The sequence below is a fragment of the Anser cygnoides genome, chromosome 8, assembly GCF_040182565.1.
Source record: "Anser cygnoides isolate HZ-2024a breed goose chromosome 8, Taihu_goose_T2T_genome, whole genome shotgun sequence".
Taxonomy (NCBI): Eukaryota; Metazoa; Chordata; class Aves; order Anseriformes; family Anatidae; genus Anser; species Anser cygnoides.
In genome coordinates, this window is record NC_089880.1 from 16,751,160 (window position 1) to 16,776,830 (window position 25,671).

The window sequence follows — 25,671 nt, forward strand, 5'->3', positions numbered from 1 at the left end:
GAGCCAAAAAAAATGTTCATGGCAGAAGAGGCTTTTTCTAAGCCAGCAAATACAGAGGAGTCAATCATAAAATGTGATGAAGAGTAATAGGATTTAGTGATGACTCTTCCTAGAGATAATTCCACATGCAAAGAAGAAAGCACAGTTCTCTGGGCACAGTGCTACACAATTAAGCTTTCAACATTTGTTTGTCTGTCCTTGTGCTGTACAAGACTTGCAGTATTTTCCCAGGGTGATCATAAAGCCTTCAGTGTTTCAGCAAAACTGAAAAATAAATGTTTAAAATGGCAAATGTGTCAAGACAAAAGAGAGCTGTCAGAAGAAGATGCATGTTCAAGGGCTACTAGAAAACATGATGTGATCTTAGTTGGGACACATTCACAATGTAGCAAGTGTGGGGTTATTGATTTTAGTAAATAATTAGCATTGTTGACCACAGTAGAATTTTTTATATTTAAAGACCCTTTACTGCATCATTGTGTCAAATATTTTGCTATATTTGTTTCAGTTTTCATGATTCATAGGTAATTCAGGAGAATAACAGCATGTGACTAAAATATATATATCCTAATACTGTTTTCATATCAACTTCCCAATAGAAGGGACGGCACGAAGGGGAGTTTTCTGCCCATAATACTGTTTTTTAACTTTCTCTCGCCAAGTTTTGCCTTGACTTATTTTTAGGTTGACAGGGGGGAGCTGCTGACCTTTCACTGTTACTTCCAGAATGCCTGTTTTCAGGTTTCTGTGGAGTTCAGACCTTCAACAGTGTAACATTTCATATAATACTTACATAAAAGTAAGTATTAAAATACTTATTAGTATTTTTTAAAAAGTAGTTTTAAAAACTTGTCAAAAACTTTAAAAAGAAGCTATGCTTGAGTCGAAGTCGATTGTGGAAGGAAGTGGCTTCAGCTTTTCTTCTCTTCTCCTGACCTGCTATTCCCAGTTGAGATGTGGGCTACAGCATGTGATTCATCTCTTTTCCTTTATCTCTTTCCACTTTCACCAGCAGTTTGAACTAACTCTGGTTCCGTCCCCATCCCTATTTTCTTTGTGGAAAATAGAGAAGTGGTGAGAACTGCAAACCTCACATTTTGGGGGCAGTTTGCTGCTGAAATGGCCACCTAACGCCCAATGGTGAAGCACAGTAATGAGGGAAATACTCAAAATATTCACAGTGCTCTAATATTTAGCATCCTCCATTTTTTAATCCTTTACATTTGCATGCCCTTTAAATCAGACAGAATTTTCGTTCGAATATTTCTTCCTTCCTTTCTCTTCCTTCCTTCCTTCCTTCCTTCCATCCATCCATCCATCCATCCATCCATCCATCCATCCATCCATCATTTTAGGCAGGCTTCTCCTTTCCTATACAAGATTACCAGCTATTGTGTTTCACTTGGTATTTGCTGTTAAAAGAGAAGGCCAACCAGTTGGTGCTGGAATGTAGGGAAGTCTGCGTAATGGGAAGGAAAATATAACTAGCTAATTCTGGGAGATGCAGAGTTTCACTTCTTATTTTTATATTCTTTCATCTGGTTTGATTTCACATCCGTATCTTGATAAACACCCTCATGACACAGGAAGCTAGGGGACTTTCAAAACCATATCCTGCCATCTCCAATTTCACCATAACTAAAAAAGTAGAGAAAAAATATATTAAAGAAGTACAACATGGAAATGTATTAGGCAAGAGAGAAATACAAAATGTCATTTTAACCTTATGCAGGACATTCTGGCACAGCTTGGCTACAATAGGAGAACTGAGACAGCATCAGATTTACTATCTCTGTATGTAATGTTTTGGATTGCCACTAGCTCTGTCCATATTTCCTATTTCAACTCTAAGCTTAGCTGGCAGTTGTTTTTCTCATAATTATTTGTAGCTTTCCTACATGTACATGTGTATAGTACATACAGGACTTACCAACTCTTGGACTGTAATTCAAAATAATTATTGAAGTTTTGGTAAAGGTTGAGAAAAGGACATTTCATATTCAAGCTGAAGGAAAGGTTGGCTGTATCAGGAGAAATACTGTCTTTGTTAGATACTTCCTTCTCCTTGTCATCCTCTTTACTAGCTACGTGCAGCTCCCTGCCTCTGAACCTGATTCTGTACTGCTTGTCTTTATCCCTGTACAGAGCAAGGCACATGTCATGAGTCCAAACAGAACTTTGGAAAGATTTTTGAGTCTTCATTTTACAGACAGGTTGGCTTTTCTTTTCTGGAGAGGGCAGCTGAAGGAAAGAATTTTCTTGTTCAGGTATCTTATTCAGGATTATCTTTTTCAGAAACTGTGCAGAATGACCAATTAAAGTAGAAAGGAGTAGGAAATTGCTTTGATACCCTACAGTATTTTTTTTTATGTTAAAGGAAAATAGCTTTTCTCTGGGATGAAAGCAAGACCTTTCTGAAGGTTTGCATGATATTTTGGGTCTGGGCAAAGGTATAACATAAGCAGTATTCTGCCTTCCACCTGTATGACCCAAACCTGGGACTTGCATCTTGACTTCTCTCACTGCAGCTGCTGCACTTTAATCAATTAAATCACTTTATGATTAACAAGATCAGATCTCCTGTACTCCACATGAGTGGCTGAGGTGATGGCTGGTCTGCGCCATGTCTCTCACCTTATCTGAAAATCTAAATATGCATTCAAAAGAGGTGTGTAAACTGCCACAGAAGTATTAACACATGTCTTAACATTCAAAACCATTTTCCTGTAAATACGTTTGACATGGCCTGTGGGGTGCTACAAAACCCATGAAATGTTTTAGGACGCAATATAGAATTTTATGTATAATTTGCTTAAAGTGAGACTATTTTTCCTACTTGTGGGATGCTTTTACTCTGCAACACTATTTCCTTTGTTGAGTGATTGACTTTTCCAGTAAGCCCCTCTAGCTTGTACTGTAGTTGGGATTTTCAGTCTGTGGGAGGTGTATTCATTCTGAAATGACAAGATGATTAACGTGTGTAAAATCCTAATTGCGACTGTGTTCTTCCTACCTCTGTCACCTCCACACCCTGGTTTTATCTTTCTTCTCTTGTATGTTACAAAGCAGGGGGTGGTGCAGAGGAGAGGCTGCCTTGCGCCCACCACCTGAGCTTGTTTTAGTAGCTGTGAAGATACCCATTTGTGCAGGTGTAAGGCTCTATTTGGGCTGCAGCTTCAAAGGTCAGTGGCAAAAGAATTCTCATCTTTACCAGGAATACAGGAGATGGTTTGTAAAGCACTTGGAGATTATCAGAGATGAGTGAATCTGTGGTTTAGGCTATAAAACACCAGCCTGATGTTCCCGGCAGAGGGAGGTGCCATGTAATCTTCTTGTGCTGCTTTGAACAGCTTTAATACAGGCATTGCATGCTGCAAAGCAATCATCTGAAATGCTGGTTTAATGTTTAGGAGGGAACTTGCGCTGCAAAACTTTATTTGCTATAAGTACAGTGTATTATTGCAGGGTTGTATCCTGCTTGGAAATGACCTCATTTAGCTTCTGTTAGTGGTTAGCAGTTTTATACCACATGGTCTATGAATCATACGGTACTACATTGCTCTCAGGAAAACATCAGAGCTGTGAGGTTGATGCTTCTTAGACCCAGGACATTATACTTCACTTCGATCTCAATTTGGGGTAATAATATGACAGGACTCCATTTTGTAAAGTTAAACGATGTGTCCTTTAATTCATATAATTATTTCTGGAGGGGCTGTAGCTGCATTACAAGCCCTGGGCAAGCTGTCTTTTCCTGACGTCCAGTGCCTTAGCTCTTCTCATCTCCCCTTGTTCAGACAGATAGATTCACTTCGATTTTCTCTTTGGGTTGGGACCATATGTTTGTTTCTTGGGAGACAGAGTTTTTCATAACTTCAGCCTTTTGGAGATGATGGCCACTACCTTTCTTACCAATTTTTTGTAATATCTTACAAGCAACAACTCTTGAAATGTGCTAAGAACTTGGATGGTTGCTTTTTGCCATCTGGTAACAGGATGATAGGTTGGTCTTGCTTACTTGTGCATAACAGACTGGGTCTGGGCTCTCTCTTTGGCAATTCTCTGTGTCTTGTCCGTTGTCGTCTGCGTGATGGTATCGCTCACACACCTCCTAGTAGAAAACTGCTCATCATTAACAGAAACTGTGTGAGCAACAGACATTAACCACTGCAGTCCCTACCCACAGCAAATAAACCCCAAGCAAGTATTACCAGAAATACTTGAAAAAATGCTATTATAGGAAACCTGGGCTAAATAGATCACTCTTAGAAAGGGAAACTGTTCTTTGTCATGTTCATTTACTTTCCTCTGATGGGCATCCCCTAGTTGTGGTGGTGGGAAGTTGGCAGAATGATTCTTTAACTGCAGGAACATCTCTTATTCCCTAATGTTCTCCAGATGCCTTCACCCAAATCTGTTGGTGTTTGGCACTGTGCAATAGCTTTTCTTCAAGTACCAGTACAAGAGATAGAAATGTCCTGTGTAGTGAGATGGCTAAGAGATGGTTTTTTTTCAGCAGCCTCCCTCTGGTTTTGGGCTGTGTTTTTTCTTTTTTACCAGCCTTTGTTTAAAAAGAGCTGAATTTTAGAAGAAATTCTATTAGATTTTTTATTTTTTTTTAATGAAAGAGCATGTTTAATGCAAAGCAGAGGAAACACAACAATCTAAATATATTTGAAAGAAACAGATGCCAGGGGAGAGGGAGATGACTCGGAAGGGTAAGAGAACTGAGAAAAGTTTAATTTGCATTTCTTAGCATAAAATCTGTCCTGTTGAGGGTAATGTCCAGTGGAAATAGTAAGTGGTGGAAGCACCGTCTTTTGAGACTGCTAAAACCAAAGGTAGAACACTGAAAATCCCAAATATTTTTGAGCTTTATCCACCTCCTGCTATTCTGTTCATAGCATCACAAGAAGCACAACCCTTCGCCATTACTGTACAATCAGAGATATTTCTTGTCCCAGGAAAATGCTACGTAAGGGGATCAGCAAGAAACAGCTACAAAATAGATGTTTTGGCACTAGCTTCATCTAAGCCAGACTTTGACCAAATAGATGAGGAAGCAAGAATATGTTTCTGTAAGGTCATATAAAATTAAACACAATTTCTACTAATTTCTCATATCCCCAAAATTATAGTAAGTGCCAAATACTCTCCCAGTCAGTGAAAATCCACCAAACTCGACTCCTCTGCCATCTTTACAACCTTCCAGTGAGCAACCTCCTGCCTTGACTTCCCCACTCCTTAGCTGAGGTCAGTCTGTCACTTTGAAGATTTGAGGTATTCATGGCTCCTGTGGTGTTATGGGAGGGAAATAAGAAGTATAACAAGTTGTTAGCACTTCCCATAAGTGAGGAAGAGACATCTGACCAAAGCTGCAGTTACTGAGGATGGTAGGGAGGAGCCAGGCAAGGCAACCTTCCTACCTGTGGGCCTATCTGTGATCATCGTGTATAAATACTGCCATTGCTGGATGCCAGATTGCTCCTATTATCAAACAGCTACCTGCAGGCAGAATTCAGGAACCATATGGAAAGTAATGCTCTCTGAATGCAGAATCTCACACCAAACTGTACACAGTTCTCCAGCTTGGGAACATACACATCGATGTCAGTGCTGCAGGTAGCAGGGTGAATTTCTTCTGAGTTTTGGTAGTCAGATGATGGGCATTATGTCAGAATCAGCTTTTCTTTAATTAAAACCTGTGCTCTGTGAGCTGAGGTTTCTGGATTCTGTTTTAGCATTGGCTCATCTATGTCTTCTTTGGGCCTCAGCTTTTTGCAAAATGTCAGCTGTAAAGCTTAGATTACTCTCAGTGCTTTAGCAAGATTTGGTGAAGCACTTTGTCCACAGTCAATATCCTCCTTCATTATTATTAACAATAAAAGTAATAAATTTACTGTAAGAGAAACCCATAAGGGAGAAGGGCATTTGCAGGATTGCTATATGGGCACTGCATTTGTTTTGAAGAATGACATACTCAGTTTTTACACATCGTAAAATATCCTGACTGCAGCTCCTTGGCTCTCTGAACAGCTTCATGCTGTAATGCTGCTGCTGCGTCCAAAAATGAGCGAGTCCCAGTTTGCAGGATTAGTCAGGATGCAGAAGGGAACTGTGAACTCTTGGTGTCCCAGCAGAGCAAATCACCCCATAAATTGTGGGAGGTGGAAAATTCTTGCTGTCTGGTTATCACATCTGACTGCAGTCCCACCAGGAGCTGCAGAAACGTTGCCTGAGCTTCCCAAACATGGCCTTTTCCATGCGGTTGTATGAGAGGTACAGAAATGAGCTGTGCTGCTGCTTATCAGAAGACTATTTGTTGGCTTCATGTTTATTAAGTGAGTAGATGATATGCCATGTGTCTACAGACACTTATTCCCATTCTAGTTGTTGCATGACCATTTTAGTCTCCTTTTTCATGCTGCAGTAATGAGTTTGAACAGTTTTACTAGTAACTATTACTTTTCAGATAAAAATGGGTATTGAAACACTTTTTAACAGCTAGCATAGCAGGTTAGGATATGTAATGTTAAAGAGGCACCTCCCCTCAAGCGTAACTAAGAAAATGAGCATCTGAGTGATTAATCATCAGCGAGAGACCTGATGCAACAGCCTGTAATACATACAAGTAACAAATTTGAACAGGAATGGTCGAACACAGATTTCCTATTGTCCAGATCTGCTGAAAATCCACAATTTTATCTAGAGGCAGGGAGGTCTAAGGTACTCATCTCTGATAACAAGGTCTATTTTTAGAAGTTTTTGCACACAGTCAGTGTTTTGGCCGTGGTGCAAGACTGATCGATCTATGGCTGTCGGCGAGACTGTGTCCACCAGGGCAATTAATTCTCACTGCTGCCTTTAGACACACGAGAAGTGTTTGTAAGCCAGAAAAATTGTACTGGTAGCCCATCCTTTGTCCCAAAGGGCTTGTAAATGATGTGCCAGCAAGACGTCTATCTTCAAACAGAGGCGCAGCTGGCCTGTCATGGGATGGGAGAGCACATAGGAACTTGAGACTGAAGATTTCCTCTGTTACTTGCCCATACAACCAGACATCTGCCAAATGATGAGCAGGACCTGAAGCATATAGCCTGGAGATCCTCGCTAAAAGACAGCAAATCCGACAGTGGCAGAAACATCAGATGTAGCTGAAATTGGGCATGGGGCCTTCTAAGTTAAGGGTTTGGCACCAAGAATTCATCAGTGCCCACTGCACTCTTTAGTGGGTGTTGAGGAGCCTGGTCTTTTGTGTACTGTTTTGATGAATTAAAGTTTGAGATTTTTTTTGGTGAGGGGGAAGGTTTTAATCTATTTATACACTGCAGGGAAGCTCATGTCTACAGGACACCTTAGACACCTTTATGCGGTACTGAACAAACTCAGCTGTGTCTTCGTCAGACATGCAAATGTGGGGAGATTTATGAAGCCAGTGCGTTTCCAGTTGTCCTTCCATCTTTTCAATAGGAGCTTTACAGCAGTTACTCTATGAATGAACTGCTTTCATTCTATGTTTATAAAAGGAATGTATTGTTAGTGGTATCTTATCTGTGTTTGTTATTTAAATTAGGCTTCACACTTGGGTATTAAAACACAGTCTCTATGTGTCTTTTCTTGTTTTAAAATCAAATAGACCAAAGAGAATTTTGTTTTGCTCTCCACAAATATGCAGATGTTATATCCATTAGCAGCTGGAGAAGCTGTTTGGGTAACTTTCCAAGTGCAGACGAGCCTGGATTAAGCACGTAGCATGAGTCTGGTACCCGTAAAGCCTCTCCAGTCTTGTGCTGGCAGACATTCAGTAAACTTTATGGCTTGCAGTGTTGTTGTGGAAGATTTGCTTGCTAACTGCTTCTTGTCCAATGACAATTAAATGTTTCTGTCCCTGGCTTTTCCTTTCATAATGAGATGTAACAGGAAGGTAGAGCAAGAAGGCTATACATGTGCACTTCAGAAATGAGACTAAGCGTATTCAGTCTTGCCCAGGCTACCCAAAAGAAAAGTACATTTTTCCATTTTGAGGGAGGCAGCAGCTGGCCTGAGCAGAGGAGAATAAGGTACATCACGCATGCAGAGCAGATGTTTCCAGCTTTTTCTGGTTTTGAAAGCTGTATAGATGGCACAAGGAAGAAAGTGGATTGTGATAGTCCAGTACTGCTCCATGGAAAGAATAGTGATGTGTGTTAACGTATGCCTTTACCTGTGAAATACATAACGCAGTGCTGTATCTCAGATTAGCTTCTAAGGAGCCTGAACTGGTGGAAATAAAACACTGTGCCACCAGATGACTCCCATGCGTTTTGTGGGAGTCGGACAGGGATGACCCACAACCGCCTTTGCACCCAGCTCCCCTGGCACACTCCAGTTTCTGCAAGCAGCAGGGGCAGACCCATCACTGGCAATAGGTGCCAGCCAGATCGATCACTTGAAGGGGAAGCCTCACAGTGAAGCACACGTTGTCCTTTCTGCTGATGAACAATCGTTCCTGATACCACAAGGGTTTACCACCTGCCCTGTACGCAGCTGTAGTTTCTGCTTCCGTCTCCCACGCACCGTCCTCTCTCTTGCACGTAAGCAAGGCTACCCCAACAGCTTCTTCATTGTTTTCCTTACTTTGCCGTTGTATAATGGAGCTGGCTGCCAATCTGTCTTCAGTCCTCTAGCCTTGTCATAAACCACTAGATCTGATTTACAGAAGCCCTGGTTCTTCCCTGCTGAATTCCCCGAGGATGTGCTCTGCAGCTCCTTTCAGCTTGGGTACAATTCCCTTTTCTCAAGCCATATCCCATGAATGCGCCTCTGTCTTGTGTCCATCACCAACAGCTTCTGCACGGGCCAACGATGGATGGATCTAGTTGTTCAGTGTCTTATCTCTGATGCAATCCTTTCCTCCTATGGAAAGTGAGAAAAAAATGCTTAAAACAATTACAGTAGGCCTTGAAGGATAAAGCCGCCTTTCTACTTTGAGCTGTTTTTGTAGTAAGACTACCATAATTGTGTTGTTCTCCTGTGTTTACTGGTATAGGAAAGAATGTATGATTTGGGATTCTATGCAATTTACAGCTTGATGTTGTTCCCAAGAACTATTCAAATGAATTGCTCTTGTTCTTTTAGCATCTTCCTCCCACTTTTCTAAGGGTCAGGGACAGTCATAATAGAGAAAATACTCCCTTGAGTACAGAGTTCGAAACTTGATGATCTTAGAGGGGAGACTTGTCAGCCTTGGCAAATCGTCACCTCAGCAGGTCCAAGATCCAGCCCTTTGGATGGTCTGTTGTCCCTTTTGGTTAGGAGGGAGCACAGCTGCAAAGAAGGAAAACATGTGAGTCACGATGGGAGGGCTGCAGGAGCTGCAATCTCCCTTCCTCCAGCCAAGCCTGGCTCTCTTCTGGTCAAAATATTCAGAGTTTAGTTTTGGGAGGACAGAAGTTTTTAGATGCAACACAGTTTTTCAGGTGGAGTGCTGTTCTTTCATCAAAGCTGCTGTCAGAGGACATTCTTCTCTTGGCAGTGAACAGCCTGATTCTACAACTCCTAAACTGGTATTTTAACATCCTGGTTTGTGACTTGCTATTAAAAATGCTACAAATCATGGAGATAGCAGTGAATAAATGGTTGGGATTTTACGTGCCTGCTGTTCTTGATTGATCAGCGTGTAGGGGTGAAGAAATTGATCTCATACAAATATCTACTAAACAGGAATGGTATCTACGAAGTGGCAGCGTGAGAACGTTCACTGTGCCTTAGTATGTATAGCATACTTTTCTGTAGCAGTTACTGCTTTCAGGGGAAACTCTGAAAGAGCACATTCTGACAGAGATCTTAAACCTCATTGCCCACCATGCAGATGTAACTGATACAAAGCTGTTTTCAAGTAATGAAGCATTGGTAAAATAGCTGTACGTTTCTCCTGCTTTCCTTTTTGTGTAAAATGCATGGAGGAGACATTTTGGGAATTACTGTAGTGTTAATCTTCTGTATTCCCCATAATTTGTATAATCCCTGTATTGCCCTTGGTGTGCATACAAGCCTTCTATAAAGCTTTTGTCATTAGAAGGTTTCACAAACAAGTCAAAGATATGTCTTGCTTGACAGGCAAGGCTTGAGAATTTACTCTCTGACTTCACATAACAATTGCTTATACATATCAGTATCTTGAAAAGCAGTATACTTACCTTTGATAGAATTAACATTCCCCTTCCCTGCTAACATGCACACAATAGGACTTCAGCTGATCAAGGCTGCAAGTAGTTAACCTTGAAGAGGTGACAATAGACTGCCATCAGTTTGTTTTTCCCTTAAGATAATAATCCTCACAGTAGTCCTGAAGCTCTGACTCAGCAAAGGCAGCACTTAAATTCCTGAAGTATTTCAGCTGTGGTTTCTCAGCCTGAAATTCTTACTCAGGTTAGCCAAATGGCCTCATGGCTCTCAGGAGCTTTTCCACATTTTGAGACAGAGGGACTATTTCTCCCCAGATCATGACAAACTAGTTCTAATGTGTGACTGCTATTGCAGCCTTCATTAGATGTGGTTTTGTGTGCTTTAATGTGAAGGAGACTGTTGACTGCAACTATCTCAAAAGTCTTGTGGATTGGAAAGAAGAAATTGCCTGAGATATACTTTCTGCTGCATGGCTGGTTATCCGGTATTTATAAGAGCAAACTAGTTTAGCCACTTGTTTTCATTTTTTTTTCCATGCTGTAGTCCCATTTGTACAGCATAGTGCACCCAGGCTATCTTCATATTCTTGGGACAAGCTGCCATCTAGCCGTAGTAGCTGTGGGTGGTAACCAGGTACTCGATCTGAAATATCGGGGAAAAGCAACGCAATTTTGTCAGAAATGTTGTTCTTAATTGGTATGAGCACAGAGCTTACTTTGTCCAGGTCTGTGTTATTATATGCCCATGAAAAAATCATGCTGATCATCAATTCCATAATAAAACAATGAAATAGAAGATTACTGGGAAGCAGTAAGTCAGGGTTTAGCAGTTTCTCAAGGGCATGCAACATGCTGTAATGTGCTGCCACTCAGATGATTATCAGTATTTTAAATTTGTAAAATTTTATTTTAAATTTAAGAAGTGGAAACTCCCAACTCTTGGCATTAGGACCTGCTGTCAAAGTCTGCCCACGTACCATCATACATAGCTCATAGGTATAAAAGTAAGGGATGAGCTTTCATGTGTTAATGACTACCTTGTTGAAGTCTCCCACATACAAAGCTTGCTGTAAAACTTATCTTTTACTGTGTGGTCCATGTTAATACCTGCTGATGTTGGTTTTACTTATCAGCTTAGATGGGCTGGCTTGTGATAGTTTATATGTGGCAACATTAAGCTTCTGAATCTTAATGAAACCCAAAGGTCTTCAGACACTCAGGCCTAGTAAATGATTGGAAAATATTTTTGCTGGACGCACATGGAATAAGAAAATGGATTTAAAAAGGATGTTTATTTTAAAGGTTATATATGGGTAAATCCTTTGTACTACCTTTTTTTTTTTCCCTTCAGATTTTCTCAAGCAGACCACGTATGAAGTTGAGGCGTTCTTAGAAGCCGTTCAGTTCTTCCGGCAGGAGAAAGGCCACTATGGGACATGGGAAATGATAACTGGCAATGAAAAAGAGGTAAAAGAATATCATCCTAATTTGGGGAGGCTTTGGCTATAGCAACTCTGAGGATAGTGAAGGTTGTAAAGACTCTTGGGAAAAAAAATTCTATTTTAAAAAAAATCTAGTAGGTAGAAGTTCCCAAGATTTCAAGACACTTCTTATTGATAAGTAAGAAACATTTATATCTAAATAAACTGTTCTGTATTTTTTTAAACTAAAAAGTGAAAGAAAGTGTGCAGTGAACTAAAGTTGTGGTGCTCATGCTGGAATATCGGGATGGCCACATTTCCACAAAAGGCTCATGCATCTACTTTATTTGTATGAGCTGCAGTTACCACATGGTCAGTGGGTGAATAAATGCTGTCTCTAAAACAAGGTACTTTCTAACATCTCCCTCCCACATTTGGTATGTTGATAGTTCTGGTAAATCAGTGAGGCCAAAAGTACTATACGCCAAACTCAGAACACACGGTTTGTGCGCAGCAAATACTTGCTGTCTGCTGCATTGGACTGTGCTCTGTTTTTCTACCTTCTGAGATCTTCTGTAGATAAGAAACGTATTTTCTTCTGTTGCTATTACCTTTGATACTAAACACAGCAGTTTCCAGTAACTTGTGGTCGAATGCCTCCAGATGCCATTGTAGGAGATGAGGCTTTATGAAGAACAGAAAGGCACCAATGCACATGTTTTGAAGAATCTCATCATTTTGTTTTTCCCCGTTCTTTGAGAGTGAAGCTTTTAGATCTGAGCAGATAAACTGGTAGACCTACTTCTTGTGCCAGCCTTCTGAAACGGAGTCTTGCGTAGTAACAATTACACTGGGAACACAAAAATTTGTGTGTTTCAGTACTTCAGAAATGAGATGCAAAGCTTAGGGCGAGATCCATACTGAGTGATCCATACCTGAGTGAGCAGCTTTGGAGCACTGATGGCAGATGAAGTAACTCTGCCAGTCCTTCTGGCATCACTCCAGGTGTATTTTAGTGCAATTAAGACATTATTTGTGCCCTGACTTATACATACATTTTTTTCCAAAGCACTGAGCGCCCAGTAGTAAATATTACTTTAGTACCAGCTGCTGGGTGTTTTCCTTGATGAAGTCTGGCATCCCTTTGGGAAAATGGAGAAAAGTCTGATAGTGTTCATGATACAAGGTTTTGTTTTGAGAAACCAGATTGTTTATTTAGGAAAAGTATACTTTGGAAATGCTGAAAAATATGGAAACAGGAAAAGAATTTATAAGCAGTGTCTTTCCTGGTGCTGTCATGTCAGGGACCAAAGTTCCCTGCTACCATGTGATAATAAATACCACAAAGTAAGGAGTTTCATCATTCCAGTGGAAGGACTGAGGGTTTTTCTCTTTTCCCCTCCTCCAAGAAGTTATGGAGCTATTATAGTGCTAGTTTCATTTTGTGCTTTATTTTGCCTGTTTCTTGCCAACTCCTTATTCATAACCCATACACCTCAAGAGAACTGTAATCAGAAGACAGCCAGAGTAGTTATGCCACTATCTTCTTAACAATAATTCATTCTTTACGTAGAGTATGTTGTCATGCCTATTTCGATCCAGTATAATAATTGTTTTAGGCAAATATCCAAGCTAAGTGAATGGTTTGGAACAAGCAGGCTACAATTTGTTGCTGTAAAAATTTCTGCAGAATGCCAATAAATATATCTACTGACATTTATTTATAATGGCAGACTCTCCACAGTATTTTCTGAAGCAGTCATTTCATTAGCTCATGCAGTTCTGCCTTGGTACTGCAACATGAAGGTAGCAAAGCAAGGATACAGTAACTCAGCTGAAGACCTACTAGGTTTTTGGGGGGTTGTAAACATTTCTTTCCCTTGTTTTGTTTTTGTTCTTTTTCATTTTTAATATTTTATTACTAACAAAGGATATATTGAATTTTAGGTGCTCTTTCTGTAGGTAAGTGCTGAAAGAGAGGGTTAAAACTAGGGAATTTTTGAGAACACTTGTTACAAGCCACAGAACAGCCACACAGTGAGAGCACTACAACACCACTATTTTATTCTAGCATGACTCCATTGATCAGTACTACACCAATGTAGAATAACTTAAAATCCAATCCAATCAAATCAAAATCAAAATCCAATCAAATGTAAATCAAATACAGATGGATAAGGCATTAAAAAAACCTAAAACCCCTATGGTGCACCTTTCAGTAGAGGAATATAAACTCAGTCTAGCACTTCTTAAAAATGTTGCCAGAGAGCTCAGATTCTTCAGAATGTGCTTGATCAGTTGTCACATTCATTATTCGATCTGTGGTGCTCCGGTTTGGGTTATACATGAGATTATCTTTTTTAAGTGACTCAGTAGTTTAGGACCTGAATTAGTCCATTGGTTTTCATAGGTATATTTGAGTCAGTGTAGCTGAATCCAAATGGTGCTGTAGCATAATCTGTAAGTACTTAAGTACAATAGGATATTGCATATTACAGATATAGGTATATTAATAAGTAGGCCATTGTGTTAAATTTCTGTAAGGGTTGCTTTATGCTAATGAAATACTTTGTGTTATGCTATGTGGCATCCAGTCAGAGCCCCTTCTTACTTACTCTTGCTGTCTACATTTCTGCCATTTCCCTATCGTGTTCTTGGTGCATCGTTGGACTCTTGATAGCAGTAAAGGAGGAGCACATCACCACAGAGGGAGTCTTTCTTGCATCCATAGAGCCCTTTGGTATAACAGCTGGAGGAAGCAGTGTTGCTCACTGACTTCAGTATCAACTATATCTAAAACCTGCTTGAGCAGATGTAATACGTGAGGTTGCATGTCAAGAAACACTGGCACTCTATACATAATGAAAATAAAAAATTGCACAGTGTTTTGCGCTCTGTGTGGGCTCAGCCAGTGGCTGGGTGCATCAGGGCAGGGATCCTTGAATGAGGGTTGAGCTGGGCCACAGCTGAAGCATGACAAGATGGATTTAAATACACATTCGTTTAACAAAAACCCTGTTCAAGTCCCACTGGAGGTGAAGGAGGACTACATACTTTGTCTGTGAGACTTCATTGAAACTGTTGAGCAAACAAGTAATCCTCCACTCAGATTAAATGAGAAATGTGCAGAACCTTAAGATGTATTTTTCTGCTTTTTTTTGTAGGGTTACTATGTCTCTCTTTGATTTACAAGATTTCCACTGCACTTCAAAGCATTCAGGGTGCTGTGAACAACCTTACACGTGCTGTACAGTCAGGAGAAATGAAAAACCTTGATTAAAGGTTTATGTGCCATTCAGTATAGCACATGCACAATAGTACTGCCTCTGTCATCATAAATGAGCAGGTGTGCCTCCATAACTAAGAGACAGTACAAATATACCTGGGCAACATCTATGAACAGGAAATGAACATGTCCAGAAAAAACAAGATGCCCCTCCTCTGATTCATGAGTACAAGTAATGACTGAACCAAACATGGGACTGCGGTCTTGAGGTCAAAATTAAGACACCTTGCTTAGAGAAATTTAAGAATCCAGCATATCCCCAGTACCAGTAGACGCCTTTTGGGAAAATCTTTTTAATAACTAATAGGTTGGAAATTAGGAGACATTACCTTTAGGTTGGACATTAGGAGACATTTCTCCTCAAAAAGAGTGGTCAGGCATTGGAACAGGTTGCCCAGGGAGGTGGTGCAGTCACCGTCCCTGGGGGTGTTCAAGGAAAGGTTGGACGTGGTGCTTAGGGACATGGTTTAGTGGGTGACATTGGTGGTAGGTGTATGGTTGGACCAGATGATGTTGAAGGTCTTTTCCAACCTCAATGATTCTATGATTCTAATTAAAATTCCCCTTGTTTCTGCTTGTGGCCGTCATCTTCATCCTTTCCCTGTGCACCTCCCAGCAGAGTCTGGGTCTGTCTGCACGGTGTCTCCCCATATGTGCTGTGGACAGCAGTAAGGCCTTCCCTGAGCCTTCCATTCTTAAGTCTGGGCAACTCCACCTCTACCCACATGTTATGCGCTCCATCCCCTGACTGTCTTGGTGGCCTCCACTGGACTCATTCCTGTGTGTCATGTCTTGTAATGGGAGCCCAACACTGGACACTGCTCCATACGTGGTGTGACGAGTGCTGAACAGAGGGCAACATTCTCCTCCATTGACCTGCTGTTGCCCTTTGCTGCAAGAGCACCGTGCAGACAGATGCTGAATTTGCTGTCTACAAGGATGCTCAAATCCTTTTCTGCAAAGCTGCTTTCCAGCCAGTTGTTGCCAGCCTGTACTGGCGCCTGGGATTGTTCCATCTCAAATGTTGGACTGTGCATTTGCTTTTCCTGAACTTTATGAGGTTTTTGTCCACCCCTTTCTTCAGCCTGTCTAGGTCTCTCTGAATAGCAGCCTTGCCCGCCAGCATATTGACTGCTCCCCCAAATTGTGAGCATCTGTGTTCCCAGTCTGATGTCTTTTATTTCTGATTGGAACCAGCTGCAAGCCTGAGTTGCCACTTAGTAGCTGGGTTCAGAAAGGGTGATGCATCCCTTCTACAGCTGAATCCTGCTGCAAACTGAGAAAGTTACTGAAAGGGAAAAAAGTACTCAGTGTCGATTTAGAAAAATAGAGCAATGAAAAACAGACAATATACTTAAATAATAAAAAGTGGGGCAATGATAACTTTTCCTTAGTTTTTCTACATGCCAGCACAAATGCTTGAATGGAGATTTTAATGTATATAAATTCTACAATGTGAAAATTTTACTGTATTTGTACCAGTTTTACTGACAGAAGTAATTGTTTGAAAAGTTTTTCACAAACTCCATCAGCTATTCATTTTATCCCTTTTGCCTCAGGATAGCCTTGGAGCTAATCAATCTTTTGGATTGTTCTACACTTCTTGAAAAAAAAAAAAAAAGAGTAGAATTATTTGATCTACAGATTACCCCAATTTCTGGATTCCCTTTCTGTCCCATATCCTGTTTTACTGGGACCTCCCATCCTTGTGTGAATTGTGAAATTGGTGTTCACAAGAAATACTCCTAAAGATCCACATCAGTGTCATTCTATCTTGTTTTTTTGGGTCAAGAGTCATAGAATCATAGAATGGATTGGAAGGGTTGGAATTGGGTTGGAAGGGACCCTAAAGATCATTTTGTTCCAACCTTCCCATGCCACCCACTACATCAAGTTGCCCAGGGCCTCATCCAACCTGGTCTTGAACACCTCCAGAGATGGGGCATCCACAGCCTCTCTGGTCAACCTGTTCCAGCGCCTCACCACCCTCTGAGTGAAGAATTTCCTCCTAACACCTCATCTAAATCTCCCCTCTTTCAGTTTAAAGCCATTCCCCCTTGTCCTATTGTCATCTGCCCAAGCAAAATGTTGCTCTCCATCTTTTTTATAAGCCCCCTTTAAGTACTGAAAAGATGCAGTGAGGTCTCCCCAGAGTCTTCTCCAGGCTAAACAGCCCCAGCTCTCTCAGCCTTTCTTCCTAAGAGAGGTGCTCCAGCCTCTGAGCATCCTCGTGGCATCCTCTGGACCCGTTCTAACAGCCCCACATCCTTCTTGTGCTGGGGGCCCCAGACGTGGATGCAGGACTCCAGGTAGGGCCTCACAAGGGCAGAGCAGAGGGGGACAGTCACCTCCCTCGACCTGCTGGTCACACCTCTGTTGGTGCAGCCCAGGATGCAGTTGCCCTTGCAGGCTCATGTCGAGCTTTTCATCCACCAGAACCCCCAAGTCCTTCCCTGCAGGGCTGCTCTCAGTGAGTTCTCCCCACAGCCTGTGCCCGTGTCTGGGATTGCCCTGACACAGGTGCAGCACCTTGCACTTGGACTTGTTGAACCTCATTAGGTTCACATGGGCCCACTTCTCCAGCCTGCCCACATCCCTTTGGATGGCATCTCTTCTTTGTTTGGTATCAACCGTACCACTCAGCTTGGTGTCATCAGCAAACTTACTGAGGGTGCACTCAATCCCATCGTCTATGTCATTGATGAAGATATTGAAAAGCACTAGTTCCAAGACAGACCCCTGAGGGACACCGCTCGTCACCAGCCTCCACTTGTACATAGAACCATTGACCACCACTCTCTGGGTGTGGACGTTGAGCCCATTCCTTATCCACTGGATGGTCCACCCTTCATATCTTTCCAATGTAGTGATTAGGATGTCGTGTGGGACCATGTCAAAGGCCTTGCAGAAGTCCAGGTAGATGACATCGGTCGGTCTTCCCTTGTCAACTGATGCAGTCACTCCATCAGAGAAGGCCACCAGATTGGTCAGGCATGATTTGCTCTTGGTGAAGCCATGCTGCCTGCCTTGGATCACCTCCTGCATGTACCCTGACATTGCTTCCAGGAGAATCTGTTCCATGATTTTTCCAACCACAGAGGTGAGGCTCACCGATCTGTAGTTCAGTGAGTCTTCCTTTCTACCCTTCTTAAAAACAGGAAAAATCACTGTTTTGCCCCAGCAATTGCTTAGAGGTTCAGGGAACAGCTGCAGAACTTACTTGCACCAGCTGGGAATCGAACGCGGGTCACAAGAATGGGAATTTTGCATGATACCACTGCACCACTGTTGCTGCAAGGTATTTTCCTATTAGAAGTGTCCTTTGGCTGATGAGTCTTCAGAACAACTTCTCCTCAATGATGCCTCTGGGAGGGCATCAGTGTCTCAGAACAAGGTCAGCTTCGAGAAGCAATAGTCATTATAACAGCTTTTCAAATGTTTTTGATACAGTTGTTTAGCTGACATCAATCATTTTAGCTCCATTGTTTTCCACATGGCAATCTTTCTAACAGCATACAGTAAATTTTAATAGACATCTTTGTCATCTTGGTTCATCTTCTGTTAGTTGATGGTCTTTCAAAGCCTTTCAGAGAAAGATTCTTCAGATGGAATTCATAGAGTTTCTCTCAGACATACCTGATATTTTGAAAACAGTCCTCCTGGCAACCTGGGACAGCTAAGCTGTTGTGTGTTTGGGGTTGCTTATATTTACCTGTCATTCTGTGATGCAAGTGCTCAGTTTTTAGATGACAAACAATGTATGAACAGGTCATTTTAATCTCTTAACCATATAGATCTTGAGCAACCTTGTGATGGAGGAACTCCTTCCTAACCTTCAGACGATGATCCTGCCTAAAATGAAAGGAAAGAGGAATGACAGGAAGCGGGCCTGGTTTGGTGTAAGTATGAATATTTCCAGAGTAGTTGTTTCTCATGCTAATTGTCTGAATGTGCTGATTCTAATCTTTGCTTTTTAATTTAATTTGAATTTAGTTTGTAGAAGAAACATATGGCTTAGTCCAGCAGCAGGTTTCAGAAGGACTGAGTACCTTGAAAGAAGAGTGCAGAGATTTTGCAAAATCTCTTGAAGGAACCATTCGCTCAGACATGGATCAGATTCTGAACTCCAAGAACTTCTTAGCTGGAAAAATCAAAGGTTAGTAGGAAAACAAATGTGTTTTGGAGCAATCCTTAATGTTTCCCATTGTGCTGCTCAAATTACCAGATGTTGTTGTTTTGAAATCCTTATGTGTTTTGAAACTCCATCCGGAGATGCTCATTTTCAGAAAATAAATGCTTTGAGCCCCTGCTGCCTTTGATGGGAACTGACACCTGGGGCAGCTGCATCTGTGAAAATACAAAGTCTTCTCAAGTTGGAGCTAGAGCTGGCAGGTTATGAGTATCCTGATTAGAGTTGCATATTTGATATTTGCTTGGACAGCTTTGTGAAATGAAGGTATAGATTACATGAGCATAATTAAAAGTGTGGTGGTTTTGACCTTATGTCAAGAAATGCTCCACAAAAATAGGTTCTGGTTAAGTGACAAGTTCATAGGATACCAAAGCATGATTAAACCAAAGAGCTTTTTAAATGATGTCAAACTAATATGAAAAATTATATATTTGCTATGAATGTAAAAATGAGTGTTAAAAGTAGGCAAACATCAATTGATGTTGCTTAAGTTAGCAAATAAATAAATAGCTGATCACTTAGGAGCTGTTTTGATAAAACTCAGGATGTTACATTGATATTCTCAGATAACAGCCTAGGATGCTTTCAGTGAACTGTGGAGTACCAATGTCAGATAAATCTTATATAAGCACCATGACTAAGCTTTGTGCAAACTCCCCAGTATTTACCAATACTTACAGCTTCCCTTTCCTCTCCTCTCACAGTGCTACCATGCTGCTCGTTTGCTTAGGTGGGGCATAGCAAAAGATGTTTCATTGCTACTCAAAAAACTATAAACTCTCCTTTCATCACCCTTGTCATCTCTGAGGAGGTGTGACTCCAGAAAAAAATACGGGGGCATTTAATCCATTGTAAAGTATATCTGTTCAGATTACATTTTTCACTGTATATTTTAGTAGCCTAAAATGCATCCATTGTATTGTCTTATGCTCCAGCCACTGTTTCTGAGCCTGCTCAGAAATGCTGCACAGAAAATATCCAGCCATTTCTCACATCCATATTGGAGGAGCTCATGGGTCCCGTGAGTTCTGGATTCACTGAAGTTCGCTCACTTTTTGATAAAGAAGTTAATGAAATCATCCAGAACTTCCAGAAGACAAATGATATCACAAAGCTAAAGGAGGTAAGACAAAAATATAACTGGAGCCTTTTACATTAGCACTTTTCTACCTAGAACTTGAGTGACAGCAGTACTTGCTTCCCAAAGTGGTACTATATTATTGCTTTGTTTGTGGTCTAGAAAGTCTTGTGGCAGTTGCGCAACCAGAGTGTAGATACCAGAATTTGTTTTAGGGCCACTCTTATATTCTCTACTTAAAATTGGTTTCCAGCTGCTTTTTCTCAAAGCCTGTTTTTCCTCCACTGGAATGCAGAATGTGGATCAGCTGATGAACCTACCATTCAGTTCTGTGAAGATGGAGCCTTGCTATCTGAAAGTAAACCTCCTCCAGGAGCTCCTTCAAGACCTCAAGAGTCGCTTCAAGGTCTACCACATTGACTTTGTGGTTCAGAGGACACAGAACTTCATGCAAGAGGTACTGTAAAATCCAGTTTTTCCTCTTCAGAGAACAGGTTAGGTTTGTTCTTCTAAGCTGCTTCAAAGTAATCTTGATGAAGAGCTGATTCTTGATGAAGGCAAGAGGCCCCAAATATATACCAAGCAAAATGCAGATTAAAAAAAATAAGAAAATTGCAGCTAGAAACTCATTTTCACATTTATATTTGTGACATTGCATGCGTGGGAGTCTTTCAGTGAGTTACAAGAATTTTGGATGGATCAACTCTTCCTATGAACCTTGACATTCTGAATTCTTGGTGTCTTAGCACCCAGGAAGGTTGTGCTTATGCCAACAGGGTAGCTAAAATCCACCTGATTTTCATTCTCGAGTGTTTATTTTTCAGGAAGAGTCCTGAATAATTTTAACAAAATAGAGTGTCTCCTTCCCCTTCTTGATAGTTTATTTTCTCATGAATATAAAACAAGGCAATTAATGTTAAAAATTGCCAATTTCTTTGACATAAATGATGTCTCAGGATGAAGCTATTTTAACCAACTTCACTTCTCATGGGGATGGTTGAAGTGAAATCATTTCATCATTTGAGATGAAAAAGGAATGTTGCCTCTTTTCCCCCTCCAGTGTGTATTGGTATAAGCTGTAATGTTGCTTTGCTTTTATTTCTTCTGGATCCCTGGCCAGAAATCTATTAAGACCTGGCCAGTAGACTTCTTTCCATCGCCAGAATGCAGGGCAGATTTGGCCTTATAACAATATGTTGAATCCTGTGATTATAATCCGTAGTTGAGAAATTAAGTAATCTAGTTGGTCATCTTGTGAAATGGAAGTGGTTCCCTTCTGTGAAGAGGGAGTTATGAACATGGAAAATAAGTTTCTAGCACAGTGTTTGGATAGGGTTTTCCTAAAAACAGTTTTTCTAATTACAGCAATGATCAGCAGCCAAAGAATTAATCAGAAATAAAATTCTGATTTCATGTCTCAGTCTTTCAAGGAAACCATTCCAAAATGCTGCTCAAATAAAATGTCTTTCAGTAGTGAAGACCATGAACCAAGACAAAGAACTAGACAGAAAATATATCCTGTACAAACCAAGTTGTTTTTTTTTTTAATGTAAGGAAACAAAATTCACAATAAATAAGTTAAATGAGAGCAAAAGTTATTCTGAAAATGCTGTTATTGTTTATCTCTCTTTAAAAGGATATTATTTTTCTCATAAAAATAGTAAGTAGCTTCACTTTGTGTCCATGGACATTTATTTTATCAACAAGTAAGGTCAGATGTGTCTGTGCTCATGTATTTTTAATATAAAAGTATAATTTGGCTTAAGTCTAACTTGGGTGGAGTATTCCTTCTTTCAGTGCACAGTTACAGGCTTGGGAACTTGGCATCCTCTAGTGGTCAAGTTTAGGGAATTTAGGAGAGAAACACTCAACTAGTGTAAATAAACCAGCTCCAGTATCTTCAGCAAATCCACGCCAGTTTATGATTTGCTCCAAATAATAACACAAATAAAAAGTGAGTCATTCATCTTGGAATTAGTCTCAAACTTAACTATACATTGTTCCTTTCTTTGTATTGTATGGGAGGTCTTGCAATGCCTTTAATGTATGGCCTCCTGATACATGCACAGATTGAGTAGACCTCTATCTTCTCCATTTTTATCTAAAATATAGTCTATATAGTCTAATTTCAAGTTTTCTGCAAAGTCAGTTATAAAGATCACCCTTTCAAAGTTTTTCACTGCTTATTTTCATTAATGAAAATGTTACTAGTCTAGAAGGAATTGAAAGTGTCTTATCCATAAGTATCTACATACTCATTTACAAACTACCTCTTTACTACAAAGTCCTCTTTACTGTATGATGAAAATCAACTGGTACATTCCCATGAGATGTGAAGGAAGACCCAGCAGTAATGATCGCTTCCCTGTGGATGTCCCCATCCCCCTCCAATAAGAGTAAATTAAAACTGGAATGGAAACGCTACTTAAAAGAGGCAAAGCATCTCTAAGTAGAAATAATTACCACTTGCAGAACATTTTTTTTTTCTGAAATATCTTTTTGTAGTAAGGGTTTTAATATTTTTAATGAATCTTTGGATAACTTGAAAAGATGGCAAGTACTAGCCTAACATAATTCTTGAGAAAATATTGCTTTATCTGAGATTTTTGCTGATAACTATTTGTGTTATAAGAAAAGCTACTAATTAATGGCTTTTTTAAAAAAGTCTCATCTACAGTATTACTTACTAAGACCAATAGGATCTGATAGCAGTCAATGATAGTCTTCTTATTAGGGATGAATTTTATCTGTGGCCTGTATATATAGCCACTTGATTCTACTTCTTGTATTTGTCACCACCTGTTTGGATAGTGACAAGAGATTAAATCTGTACAGCAAAGCTATTATATTAGATTAAAGATACTAAGGCTTAATTTCTTTTATTTACTGCAACATTTCTATGCATGTTAGCCTTTAGAGTACTAAAATAGAGAGTAACAAGAGAAACACAATTTTGGGACTATAACTGAATCTACTCTGAACAAGTTTGCGAATACAACTGTTTCGCAGACCTTCTGGTGACCCTGCTTTATGCTCAAGGTAGAAGTTGAGGTAGTTTCATTTTCCTGTGCTCTTGCATTAATGTAAGAGATTATTCTTTTTGTTTTCCAATTACAAAGCTGAGTGTTGAAATCTAAACTGGGCAAGGCTTTTCTTCCCCTTCCAAAATCATTTGAAGCACTTGAAAATATGTATTGATTTTTTGATTATTCTTTGTCTGTTTCACCTCTCAGAAACACAATTTAAGTTAATGGTTACATTTATCAGGTTTCTTTATGTATGTAGACATTTTGTGTTACTGGTCTTTAAAATATATTTCTTCTTATTATTCTTAGCTAATGGAAAATGCAGTTTATACTTTTGAGCAGTTGTTCTCTCCAAGTCGCCAGGCAGACTCAGCGAAAGTTGCAACAACCATTGAAAAAGTCAAACTGAGAGTACTGAAGGTAAATGCTACAGCTTTTGTGCAGTAAGGTCTCGTGTTCTGTCTTTTAAGAAACCTAAAGAGAGCATCTCTTACATGAATTTACCTTAGTATTTGAAAGAAGATACCTCTTACCGTCTGGTGGGAAATGCTGATTTGGTGGCACTTAGCGAAGCTGCTCATTTTGGGGGTAAAACCTAGTTCTGGGCAGACAATTATAAGAGTATTTACGTGTGCAGTCCTTTTAATTACAATTAAATCAACTGGAAATGATGCTGTGGATCTGAGTAAATAATTTTATTAGTTTATAATCAGCCTGCCCCTAGAATTCATTTCCCTCAGTGCTAAAATACCTGGAGAGAGCAAGCATGAGGCTGTTTCTAGCTCAGACCAAAAAAAAAAGGGAAAGAGATACCAGAATCTCCCTGATCTCAGAGTATTTTTCCAAAAGCTGGAATAGCCTGCATGGGAATTGAAAGCCCTGCGTGTACCAGTGATACAGCATCCTTTGGTATTTCCCTGTCACCAGTTACAGGTTAACAAGAGCCAGTTCCTCCTGTGAATGATTAATAACACCAAACACGTGTGGACTTGCTTCTCTTTTTGTCTGTCTTTAACAGCAATATGATTATGACAGCAGCACTATCCGGAAGAAGATATTTCAAGAAGCACTAGTACAGATTACTTTGCCCACAATGCAGAAGACACTGGCTTCAACATGCAAACCGGTAGGTTACGTTACTGCTCTGTGAGTAAAAAAAAAACAACAAAACAACAGTAGCAAAAGGCAGGAAAGGATTAACACCTTGACTATAAATCCTAAACTGTGTAAAGCTGTTTTCTCTCATGCCTATTTGGACAAAATATGTTTATATTTGCCATTTGTGGATTGATGTAGCAGCACGGTACAAGATGTGGAATGAAGATTTCGGGATACACGGAAGCTGCATATGCAGCTTGCTTCCTCAGAGATAGCTGCAGACCATTGCCCATCCCCATTTCGCTTCTTCCCTAGATATCTGAAGTCCCCTCGAACTGAACTCCTCTCTCTATCTGACAGTTGCAAGTTTAGGTTATGAGCTTGTCCCTGTGTTCGGCATCCCTGCTGCAAGCTGAAATTGGGTCATTCGGAGAGGACAGCACCCAGAGGCACCACTGTGACCATACACAGCCTCTACTCACAACCTCCTTCAAAACCAAGTGCTTGCTTGGGCAGCAGGAGCAGCAAGCAGACAGGCCATGGGCTGGTATTCAGTGATTTTAAATTGAAGTAATTGTGTCAGCAGTCAGGAAACAAACATACAGGGACTGTCTCTGTTGTCCTTAATCATACTGATAGGGTAGTACTCTGCAAACACCAGCTGCCAGAGTTTCATGCAGATGTTATCAGTGTGGCTGCATGAGGGGCCAGCTGGAATGCTGTTCACCTTGGCTCAGATGAAATAGTCTTTCCCTTTCTTGCAGACCACGCACATTCACTTGCATTCTTTTTGTAGCTGCTGGGAGATGACTGCCCTAACCCATCCCTGCCCTTCTGTTTCCCTGATGTTCATCAGTTCCCTGAGACTCTTGCTGAGCCTCTAGCTTGTTTTGGTTTAAAAAACAAGTCTAAAACCAAGTGTTTATTCAAGTTATGCTTGTAAATCTTTGAGTACAGATCATTCAAACTCAGGACTTTGAAAAATGTATTTAAAATCACTCTCCTCTCTATGTCATTCTACATACTATCATATCCTATATGATAGATATATCTATATCTATATCTATATATATCCTATATATACTAACATATCTACATACATATCATATCATATAGTTTAGTAACTCTTTGCTGTGTCAGCAGTGCCTTCAAAACATGGTGTTCATGCACAGGGGTGAGCAAGGAAACAAAACTATTTCACCCCCTTAAATACAGTGTGGAGTCCTATCTAGCGTCTCTGCCATACAGGGCCAGAGGAAGCAGTGGTGGTGCAAACATCCCAGAAACCTTTTGAGTTTGTGCCTCTGCAGAAGTGAGCAGCTGGCTCTGGAAGCAGATGTGTGTAGCACAGCTGACAGGCCCAGTCAAGTCTTGACCTTCTAATAGAGTCTTAAAGATCATCTA

The 25,671-nt window shown here is 40.4% G+C and overlaps 1 protein-coding gene across 1 annotated transcript in view; it reads left to right on the plus strand.

Moving 5' to 3' along the window:
* NIBAN1 (niban apoptosis regulator 1) overlaps positions 1-25,671 on the plus strand; it is a 67,124-nt gene that overhangs the window by 36,503 nt on the left and 4,950 nt on the right. The window contains exons 6-12 of the mRNA XM_048059237.2: positions 11,518-11,633; positions 18,668-18,772; positions 18,867-19,029; positions 20,001-20,188; positions 20,439-20,600; positions 23,479-23,589; positions 24,188-24,295. Of these exons, the coding sequence (XP_047915194.2) occupies positions 11,518-11,633; positions 18,668-18,772; positions 18,867-19,029; positions 20,001-20,188; positions 20,439-20,600; positions 23,479-23,589; positions 24,188-24,295 (953 nt within the window). The remainder of the gene's footprint in view (positions 1-11,517; positions 11,634-18,667; positions 18,773-18,866; positions 19,030-20,000; positions 20,189-20,438; positions 20,601-23,478; positions 23,590-24,187; positions 24,296-25,671) is intronic.